Source organism: Leptonotus elevatus, chromosome 1 (assembly GCF_054856555.1).
Source record: "Leptonotus elevatus isolate MCC_2025b chromosome 1, RoL_Lele_1.0, whole genome shotgun sequence".
Classification (NCBI taxonomy): domain Eukaryota; kingdom Metazoa; phylum Chordata; class Actinopteri; order Syngnathiformes; family Syngnathidae; genus Leptonotus; species Leptonotus elevatus.
The window spans coordinates 53,169,867-53,181,448 of NC_141239.1; the positions used below are offsets into that span (position 1 = coordinate 53,169,867).

Here is an 11,582-nt window from a genome sequence, read left to right on the forward strand (position 1 = left end):
AAATGGAGCGTAAGGTGAAAGTAGAAGTGGCAAAGGCCAAACAAGGGGCTTACGATGACTTGTATGCTAGGTTGGACAGTAAGGAGGGAGAGACTGATCTATACCGGTTGGCAAGGCAAAGAGACAGAGATGGGAAGGACGTGCAGCAGGTTAGGGCAATAAAGGATAGGGATGGAAGTGTGTTGACAGATGCCAGTAGAGTGACGGGAAGATGGGAAGAGTACTTTGAAGAGTTGATGAATGAGGAAAATGAGAGAGAACGAAGAGTACAAGAGGTGACTGTTGTGGACCAAGAAGTAGCAAAGATTAGTAAGGATAAAGTGAGAAGGGCATTGAAGAGGATGAAGTGTGGAAAGGCACTTGATGATATACCTGTGGAGGTATGGAAGTGTCCAGGAGAGGTAGCAGTAGAATTTGCATGCAGAGGACAGGGTTAGATGGAGGCAACTGATTCGCTGTGGCGACCCCTGAAGGGAAAAGCCGAAAGGAAAAAGAAGAAGAAGACACAATATAAAACGGCGTCTCAACCCTCTGAAATGCTTCGAACAACTGAGACAGACAGACTACACACTCGCACCCGTCGACGGGAACGGGCAACCGAGGGGCACAAAGGCGGAAGCACAAGAACTGGGACGCGGCCCACACGTCGCAAACAGGAAATTGAAACAAAGCTGATGTGTGAAATCCAGGACGTCGGAAGTCCCGCCTCCTCTGTGGCATATACCCCATTTGTCCCGGACAAATGCCAAAAGCTAATTTGATTTCCTTCATTCTGTAGTCTAAAAATGTCCCCTATACTACTGTGGAATGCTTTGTCACAGAACGTACCGACACATTTCCATAAATGCACTTTGGATTATCGTAATTCTGGCACTGTGTCTGAGAGCTAAGACCCTGTTTTTTTACAGAAAAAGTACTGTTATTACGGTAATTTCAGTCCTTCCTCGTGCATAGAGAAACACAGCTGGGGATTTTCAGACGTCACATTTCTACATCAATTTGAACAAAAAAATTATGGATGAAAAAAGATGGTACGGTCACCAAGTCTGTGACTTTGCAGTAAATCGGAATTGTGTGAAATCTGCATTAATGGTGAAATTTTTCTAGAATAGTTATGCGTTGCCATGTCTTCTTTGTATCTTTAGATCAGGGATGGGCAAACTCGATCCTCGAGGGCCGGAGTCCTGCAGGTTTTGGAGGATTCTCTCTTCCAATACAAGCTGATTCCAATCAACAGGATTTTTATCAGGCCTATGCACAGCTTGCTGATGAGCTGATCATATACTAGCTATGTTGGAGAAAGGAAACATCTATTTTAGCATTGAGATTTTTTACAAATCCTTGTTTGCTTTTTTATTTTAGGACTAAATTCTATTTTGAGTACATCCCTACCCTGTGCTTTGCTTCTCCTGCTTCCCTGTATTTTGGGTCTGCTCTCACTTACTTTTATATATCCAGATACATTTTCGTCAATAAACTATGCAATAAAATGTATCCTTAGGGCCCAATTCTAGCATCCATCTTAATCTTTATAGGCTACCACATAGGAATGGCACGGAACAGTATCACATCCATATTTATGCTAATGATAGACAGCTGTACGATACTGTCTCCTGATGACCCACTGCAAATAGGTGTCCTTTTAAACTGCAATCTACTAACAAACAAAACGAAAGAGATGGATAGCTAGATAGACAAGAAGGCAGACTAACTGTGATCTTCAATAAGTTTAAGGCTTTATTTTCAAACATCACATACAATACAAACAATCACTTCTGTAGTGTAAAGAAAAACAGATTTCGCAGTGAAAACAAAATGTTTTCATGCTAAACGGGCTGAAACACAAACAAATGCATGACTTGGAATGCACATTCAATGAAAGAAAACGTTGAGATGTGCCATATAAGCAACGCACAGGGAGCACATGTGATCCAATACAGCAAATAGAACATGCTTAACTGCAGCTTTGACTTTGAGTATATAAACCTGCTACCCCCAAAAAATATTTGTATTATTCTCCCCACTAGGATATGCAGGAACTATTTTCTTCATTCTCAGTTTTTCTACAATTCCACATTCTCTCGATGTAAAAAAAATAATAATAAAGGAATGAGACAATCAACGAAAAAGGTTTTCATCTTTCACATTTCTATTTGTTGAATGAACTGTTTAGCTCATTCAAGACATTTTGGGAGCAATTTTTCCACATTGCCATCACAATTTTCAACACAGTATTGCACATTTTGACAACATTCCCAAATAATTGCACATGCTTTACTCCTCTCACATTTCTCGACCAATTCAAACTGTTTAATCTTTTAAGTCTCGGGTTCACATTTCAACAGTTCAATTAATTCCACTACATTCCAGTTCAGCACCAGAACTCACGTGCTACGTTCAAATTGTACAAATATTCTAATTGGTAAAACTCTAAAGTCCGCAAAGGCTATACCAGTGGGCTTTATCTAGATGATTGTTTTGATTGACATGGTCAGAGAGCTTTTGTAGTTGTAGAGTTGCGTTTAAAACTTTGCTCACCATGAAATATTACCTAAGGATCACAGTATGACACAGTGCAGGGCTACATTACTACAAACTACAAATAATACATTAAATATATTGCCAACAAGCATAAGGACCTCCACCAAGACTTGAATATTTGACACTTGTTAAATAAATGAAGATAAGTCAAAAGCACATGAAAAGTGGATTTGAAAGCATCTGAACAATACAACAACTTACTTCAAATATACACACATAGCTGACAGGAAGTTGCACAATCAAAAGTGAGCGTTTATCACACCTTTTATATTTTTTTGTCCAATACATCTCTATTCTCTATCCATTACAAGTGGACGGCATCAGTAGTCAATCAAGAGAATTGTGGTGAGCAGAACAAAGCGAATGAGTTAAGGTGTGGCGGGTGAGCCCCCTTCAGTCAGGGTCTTGAAGTGGACTGCCAAAGCCTCCTCCTCGGGGTTGGGTGGCCGCCTGTACTCTTCCCTGGTGATCAAGTAGCACAGCAGCACCCCAAAACACACAAGCAGGATGCCCAAAATGTTGGCCAGAACCCCCTCGGGTGGAAAAGTCGAATAGGTGGGCCTGTAATGGAGAACAAAAAATTACTATTAGTAATAAACACACCTTGGCCTCATGAGATCAGTCTAACACAGACTCACTGATATTAGGGGTGGGAATCATTGACTGTCTCTCGATTCGATTCCGTTTTTTTGGGTATGCGATTCAATTCAGAAAAAAAATTCGGTTCAGAACGATTTTTGATTCAAAATGATTTGATTGACAATGATTTCTGCTTCAATTTATAGATGTGCAAAGAATCGCCATGATCTACTCCAGTCTGGTTTGCAAGACTGACAAATGGAGACAATAAAATGTTATTATTATTGTATTGTATATATTGTTATAATATTAATGTTATTATTAAGTTTTGAATTGTAAGGAAAGTGCAACTGCTACTCTATGTAGCTAGCTATAATTTTTTATCGCTTTTACAGTACAGGCTATTCGTTAGCTCAAGGCTAACGCACAATGGAAAGTGCCATTGACTCCCTAACGCTAATTAGCGCGCTACTTGCGGCACTTTTATCACTGAAATGAATGGCTATTCATACAAAACGCTGATCTTCCTATGCAGCAAAATTTTTTGATGGTGACTTTTTCCTTCTACTCTCTAATGTGGCTACAACTTAACAGTGTGTCAGAACACGCAAAACCACACTGCCCCTAAGTGGCCAAATCATGTACAACATTAACAGCGCTCCCCAAAAAAAGCCAACACAAACAAGGGCAAGACAGTATAAAATAAATTAAATAAAATTGATTTTGGGACATTTTATATCAATTCTTAATTTTGTACTAAATGTGAATCGGGATTCACAGTCTGGGCTTCCCTGACCTCGGATAAGCAGTAGAAAATGGATGGATGGGTGGATGGTGAATCTGGATTCTTATAAGAATTGATTTTTTTGGCACGCTCCTAACTGATATACATGTAGACGTTCACAACTAAGCTTAGCAAGCCTCCGTAAAATTGGCTGGTCTTTGCACAAGATAAAGAATATGTGCCAAGGAGAATTGTCATTCTGTCTGTCTACATGTATTGCTCCACTGTTTGTGATCAAATATCCATTGCTTGAAGGATAGCTGTCTGGAAATCACGGAACAACTATTTTTCCAAAGATCTGTAATATAATTATCATTCTTTCCAACCTTACCGGTCAATCCCAGTTTGCGTGTAACATGCAAACTCCTAATTAAAATACCTACAAGGCTTAAACTTGAAGCCATAGTTTCAACAGCTTTCCCTTACTACATTCATTCTAGACCACTGATTCTCGAAAAGTGGTCCTCGTACCACTAGACACTGACACTATATCGACAGACGTTGTACAGATGGATACGTGAATAATAACAGACAAACAGTAGTTGCGGACGTACATGATGCTGAAGAGGAGTTTCTCTGTGATACCGAGCAAGCTGGTCCCTACGGACATCACGAACAGGAGCAGACCACAGAACGCATGAACGGGGAGGTACGTTGATCGCAACCATGACGACGCGACGGGAAACAGGAAGAACAACAAACCCATGACCCACTGTTGAGAGATCAATAGAAAGTGAGACAAAAAAGCACACGTGTCGGCATATGTGCTACTGCATGTGTGCCTACCTGCAAGCTAAACAGGACAATGGTGGCCATGCCACACCAACTGTGCAAGGAGTACATGTTGGGATACTTGGCTGCTCTGTGGGAGTCGAACACAGCTGCCACACCTACACACACACACACACACGCACACACGCGTGACAGAGACCAGAGCACGCTTGACCAGAAGCACTTCTCGCTCAAACTTACCGACAATGCTGATGATGAGGGCGAGCAAGTGAATGACGCCATGAAGCACCTTCACGTTCTTCTTCGCCTCGTTACGGAACACTCGATAGACAAGGATGGCTAGGAAGAGGTAGTTGAACACAAATGACTTTGAAAAATGCAAACGTTTTTCATTAACCCATTCACTGCCATTGACGGCTATAGACGTCAAAAATTGAACTGTTTCTATTAGTTTCAAATTTTTTCCACTTGTGTTAACAAGAGTATGAAAACCTAGACATTTTTTTATTGTACGTTTAGAACAGATATAAAATTTGTGATCTATCGTGAGTTAACTAGTGAAGTCATGTGATTATTTACAATTACGAATTTTAATCGCCTGATGCCCCTAATTAAAAAAAAGAGAAAAGAAAAGATTATTAAAAATTAGGGGCATCAGACGATTAAAATGTTTAATTGTAATTAATCGCATTACATCAATAGTTAACTCACGATTAATCACAAATTTTATATCTGTTCTAAATGAACAATAAAAAAAAATCTAGGTTTTCATACTCTCGTTAACAAAAAAGTAAAAAAAATTGAAACTAACAGAAATAGTATTAATATTGAATTTTTGACGTCAATGGCAGTGAATTAGTTAATTGGTCCGTGAAACAGTTTTAAAGGCCAATGGAAAGAACGAACACAATTCTCTCAGGATTTCTTCATAGTGCTCTTGTTTAAGTAGCCCATCTCCATATTTTTTGAGCTAGCGTTTTTTGTTTTTTTTCTTGTATCAGAAAGACGCAAGAGTCTAATACGCTGTCTCTCCTACTGTATTTGGGATCACTTGGTTTGTTTTGCTCTGCCTGACGCTCTTGCGCTTCCTTTATAGTGCGCCCCCTTGTGATCTGATAGATAAGCCGCACCTTTTTTTTAACCCGTCAATGTGACTCCACCTCCTGTCTGTCCCTTGTGTTAGTGGATGTTGCACTAGCTAGCTGAAGATTTGAAATGTGTCGCAGTGACAGAATTTTACAAAATCATATAATTTTTGTCTCGTTTTTAATTCATCAACTAAAATTTCCATAGATTTGAGTCCAGTTTTCCAGAAAAATGTGTTGCCGAAAATATTTTAGTTTAGTTTTTGTTGATGAAAGTAACACTCGTGTTCATGAGTATTCGCAGAGGTGTAGACCCTCAAAAACAGCCTTGTTTTTCTTCACAAACAGCGCATCGCCACGGCAACAGCATGCAAAAAAATCTAACGCTTTCAATGACTTTTCATCGTAAACATCTTCAGAAGAAACCCCCAACGTTTGAATACGATCAGATAGGCGCTTAATGTCTACCAAGATGGTAGATCCATCCCCATCCTACATACAAAGTGTGCAAGTGTGTGGGTGGAGCCCCCCCCGGGTGTTTCCATCACTTGTCAACATCTCGCTAATGTCCAGCTGACCTTTGCTGCGATCACTTTAATGCAATTTCGCTTTGACAGCTGTCCTGCTGAACCACAGGAGCTAATGTGGTTAGTAGAAGTACACGGGGCTGCACGCGCGAGAAAGAGACAGGAAAAGCGTCCACAGACATCAATTAGTAATGCTGCAGTAAGAGCACTAAGTCACTCTTCATTACATTTTACCCAAAATATCAGCTTTTTACTTATTTAATGTAGCTTGTCTTTGCCATGACGAACCATGGCAACCTACATAAATCATCAGTAACACAGTTAGCGCTCATTTGACATTCCTTGTACTAAACCTCGTCAAACAATGATTGATTGATTGATTGATTGACTGACTTTCTGACCAGACCTTTTTATTAGCAACACAAAAACCTGCAATCTGCCTTTACTCGGTGATGCTGCTCGTCTTCCAATTTGTTGTCAATTCAAAATCGGTGACAATGGAAACGATTCATTCCACAGTCAAAGCACAAAACATCCTCTTGTTTACAGCCAGTGTTTAAAGTACAGTGACGTTTTCAAATGAAGGAGGTCAGGTAAACGTAACATATATGAATAAATGAAGTGAACCACTGTTAGTGTTCTTAATCTGGATTATTGTCATTTTTCTGTTACACAGAACAGTTTTAAAGGTACACAGTAAAATCGGAAGTGTAAATTTAACACTTTCCTTAAGTTTATATAGTTCTCACCAGTTCCGAGTTAAATTTACACTTCCAAAAGTGTGAAAACTTAAACTCATTGGTAGAGGAAAATTACAACACCCATAGTGTTATTATTTGACATATAAAAGTAAACTTTTTACTCTTTAAATTGTTATCTACTTTCGTCTATCAGTGTTATTTCCTTTCATTTTTTTGCATTCATTTCTTACAGTTTTGTTGTTACTTTTAACCATGAAGTGTTATATTCATTCCTTTAATTCCCCACAGTTTTAGTGTTACTTCTTGACAAGTTTTTATTTTCCAACCCAAATGGAGAAAGTGGGACTCGAACCTAGTACCTAGCACTTGGGGGGCAACAACACTAACAAGTATGCCACGAGATAGTACATGTTCATTGCCGCAAAATTCTTGTAGGCCTATAGTTCCAGCATGACTCGTAAATACGAATCGCCGGTACGGCAAAATATCCACTTTGTTTTTAGTTTTACAGAAAAACAATGAACATAAATTACACTACTCATAAAAATGCGGAAATTTTTTGTTTTATGTCTCACACACTTTTTCTACGTTAATTCGTGAACAAAATAATTCAAGAACTGGATAATTTCATCCTTAATTTATAAAACCGAATAATCCAGACCTAGAGTTGTCCTTAAAATCCAGGGAAAAAACATAGCTGCCTTGCAGGAGAAAAGAGCCCGGATGTATAAGGTAACTCAGTCTGAAGTCCTTTAGCTTGACTGGCTGAAATAACACCGCCCATAGAGCTTTTTCTTCACTGTGAGTGTTCTAATAACACCCAAATCAACACCTGGTAGTTCAAAAATAATTACACTAGATTTTTAACTCAATTTAACGCTACAAAATTTGCTGTGTAGTACATTTTCAAAACAGTACACTGGGAAACAGAAAAAGAAAACGCTAACAAAAAACAACAGCGAACAAGGGTTCCCAAGGCAGATGGCTAGAGTCCAAATATACCGGTATATCTATTTTTTAAACTGTCTTGAGGTGAACTACAGATCACATTCTCCTGTCTATAATAGCAGGACATCTCAATCATATGGACTTTAAAAGTAATGCTTACTAAAAGTCACCAATATGTGAACTGTGCCACATTAGAGGAAAGCCTACTGGAGAAATACATCATCTTGTGATTCCCAACTGGTGAGTCAGGAGTGGGGACCCAAAATTTCGATCACAGGTCCGATTTGTCTGGCGGGGGCTAGAAACAATGGACACGGACACAACAATCTGAAAAATTTGGCAATGCAGGATATTGCCAAGATGTTCATGTTAATTGAATACACAAAGTAGCTATTTGTGCACCCATTATATCTATTCAATGTCCACAAAATAACATTTTATGTGCATGTTATATCTATAATGTGGCCACTAAAAAATTTAAATTAAATAAATAATATATTATGTCATGTCTGAGGCTCTGAATATGTTCATTGACCCATTGTCTGGAGCTTCTCTTCTTTTCTTTTCAATTATGACAAATTAGATCACAAATGAGAACATTTTGACGTGAGAAAGTGGTTGGCCTGGCTTTCTCCATCCCTGTCATAGTATTGCTTCTCTACCATAGCGAATTAGGGTCACGTATAAATAAAAAAATAAATTAGAGGGTGGAGGCAATATTCTGAGAAAATAAGTCACTAATTTGGGACTTTTTTTCTTATAAAGTGGCAAATTTGCTACTTTATAAAGTGTCAGATTTGCGAGAAAAAAACGTACGAAATATACACATAGCGTACAACTCGGATGTTTGTGCCAATACATTTTGGTCTGGTTTTCAAATAAGCACATAGTAATTGCTTTAACCATATGATGTTAAGCATATGCACCTTGAAGCGTTGGGTACGGCCAGCGACAAAGACGCCTCGCTTTGCGAAGGTTCACACCTTGAGGATTCAAACATTTAAGTTCATTTGTTCAAATTTATATTTATGTTTCCAGAATTATTATTTACACATTCATACATTTTGATATTTTTTTTGTACAAGTAGATAAGTTGATGTGTCGAATCTGCTGCTCTCCGTCCTTCACTTGCATTTACCTAAATTATGCTAGCTTCTGATTGGTTAGTGTTAGTCAGCTGATAGGGGATCAGGAAGTGTTGTCGCTCTTGCTGCCGTGTATGATGAGTAAAGTTAAAATTCTCATTCTCACCCTCCCTAAGAGAAATGCTTACAACTTTAATGACTCCTAACAGCCCTGACTAGGTCAATGTCACAACGTTATTGTTTAAAAAAATAAAAACATATACAATTGATCCTTCTTTTTTTTTATTTATGAAGATATGAAATCCATACTGATGTTTATGACTGCTCACCATCTCCTTGCAAGAAGACCAGGCCCAGAATCATGCAGAGAGGGTGGAGGTTGAACTCCTGTTGCGTGCCATCCCAAGCAAAGCCCCCGTGGTAGTGACCCATCCACACGCCAGTCAGCACGACCGATGCCACGCCCAAAACCTGCGAGCCTCCTACCAGCCATGCAAATGTGGAGCGAGCGGAGCATGGAGCAGAAGAATCCTCCATCATCTGAGACAGACAAACAAAGACACTGCGAATCCCGTCTTTTGCCGGGAGCTCTGCTATTTGCTATCTGCCAAATTAAGTTATGAAGTAGATAAGGTTAGAACATCAAATTGCACAGTAAACAGAGCTCTCTGTCCGTTATTAACTTATACATATATTATTATATTGCTATTTTTGTCTTCCTTCTAAGTAGAACTAGTAAAAAAAAAACGATTTTGGGGGGAAGATTTGTTTTACAAAAACTGCTTCACTCAGATCGTTGGAAAACTGTGGTGTCTTGTTCAAATGTGCCGTTTGGTTATTCAAAAAACTGAGCCCAGTGCAGGCAACACAAGTAAAGTAAACAGCTGCGTTCAGACATTAAATAAGGAGCGAAGCATGCTTTGCACCCCGACAGCACACAGACGAAGGTGACGAAACCTCTACTTAGTAACTACGTTAAAGTTTTTCTTTACCTTAACCTGGACCTCACATCACTGTAACCTATAAAGTACAATCCTGGTGGATTAATTCGCCTAATTGTTATTGTGCAAAGCAAAAGTTAGTTAGTTGCCATGACTACAGCAGTCTTCTACTTCTGTACTTTTGGCGGAAGTGGTTCTTCTTCATCTTCTTTACAAGAATAAGAAGAAGATTGTCCATTCAAATTTTGCAACACAGCAAAACCAGTAGCCACTCATGATAACTATTTGTGGAACCCTGGCCGCGTTGCGGGGAAGGCCTTAATGAAGGTCCTATTAGGACACAGGTATCGAAATCAAGGCCCAGGGGCTAGATCTAGTACGCCACACCATTTCACTAAAGCAAAGCAAATCTTTCAAACATCTGTACCAAAATTGCTAATAATCCTCGTTTTAAATAACGTTAAAATATTGTGAGCATTGTTACCAATTACCACACCCCCCCCTTTTTTTTTTTATATTTTGAAATAAGTTGAACACAAAGCAGTTATACATCAATTATTTGCATCCAAAATTCACACTACATCCCAGAATTCTTTTTTTTTTTTTTTGTGCTTTAAAAAAAAACTGTTTACGGTATACTGTACTTCCTGTAATGCCCTCACTATTTGGGAAAGAAAAGCTCATTGAATGCCAAGAAGACAACAGTTTATGCTCACAATATTGTGTGTGTTTTCACAAGATTTTATGAACCCCAAACTGCTCCACGGGCACAAAATCCCTTAGTCCTGTTGCTGGGGAATTAACCGTAGTTACAACGTGGCTCGCACAGTTATAAACACTACTGTAAAACAAATAAGTGAGAACATATTAGAAAAGTTTGAACGAGGATGAACGGCTGTCTCACATACGGATGTCATTATCATAACAGCCAGCATGCCACCTGTTCCGACATCGTGACATGTTTGACTACACCACTCCGGTCACAAAATCAGTTTAGACCAGTCTGTCAAGTCTAGATAGATGCAAATAAGTTGGTCATATGCAATACTTACTGTGTCGTAGTTCTGCTCTGGGTAATGTTTTTGCAAAGTGGCGGAGTGTGGCTTTACATCCGCCTTCTTCCCTCCTCAAGTGGTGCGCTTTGGGCTTTCTATTTCTAAACAGACCAAGTCCACGTGACTACGAAAATAGGAAATAACAAGGCTAGCTTTCTGCAACCTATAGTATTACTATTGCACGTTGCCGCACGTGTCCAATTGTTACGGTATTGTTCAAATCTGAAAATAAATTGGGAATCAATTTCATATTAAATTAAATGGAGACGTCACATGCGAGGGCGACAGTCTGGAATGATGACTCAGCGCAAACGTAAAGGCTTGGTTGCCTAGACAACGCTCGAGCGAGAGAACGGTCAAGAGGAAGAAAAGGAGGGTGGGTGTGACAGTGAATTGTAGCAGTCTATTTAATGTGTCTAACCCTACTTGATACACATACTACAGTTAATCCAAAGGTCATTATAGCATATGACACCATACGCTTTCATTCATTGCCAGCAATAACAGTGCAAATGTGCCTCGCTGCTTGAAATTAACGCCCAATATTCCCATCATATGTCAATCATCCAAATAACAATTTAGTTGGTCTGAAAATAAATAAGTA

The 11,582-nt window shown here is 39.1% G+C and overlaps 1 protein-coding gene across 1 annotated transcript; it reads right to left on the reverse strand.

The window, feature by feature from the left end:
• Positions 1–1,719: 1,719 nt before the first annotated feature.
• Positions 1,720–11,264, reverse strand: cyb561 (cytochrome b561). Its single transcript, XM_086080665.1, has 6 exons — positions 10,976–11,264; positions 9,312–9,522; positions 4,877–4,975; positions 4,691–4,794; positions 4,459–4,616; positions 1,720–3,102 (listed from the first exon to the last, which is right to left on the reverse strand). Exons 2-6 carry the CDS (start codon positions 9,520–9,522, stop codon positions 2,910–2,912), a joined length of 765 nt encoding a protein of 254 aa, XP_085936791.1. The 5' UTR covers positions 10,976–11,264; the 3' UTR covers positions 1,720–2,909.
• Positions 11,265–11,582: the final 318 nt, after the last annotated feature.

What these genes read in the sequence shown, in the direction of transcription:
- cyb561 (XM_086080665.1), bottom strand. Translation starts at nt 9,522, where the DNA reads ATGATGGAGGATTCTTCTGCTCCATGCTCCGCTCGCTCCACATTTGCA. An exon ending in TTGTCCTGTTTAGCTTGCAG is followed by an intron (nt 4,617 to 4,690) that starts GTAGGCACACAT and finishes ATCTCTCAACAG; the next exon opens with TGGGTCATGGGTTTGTTGTT. An exon ending in AAACTCCTCTTCAGCATCAT is followed by an intron (nt 3,103 to 4,458) that starts GTACGTCCGCAA and finishes TCTCCATTACAG; the next exon opens with GCCCACCTATTCGACTTTTC.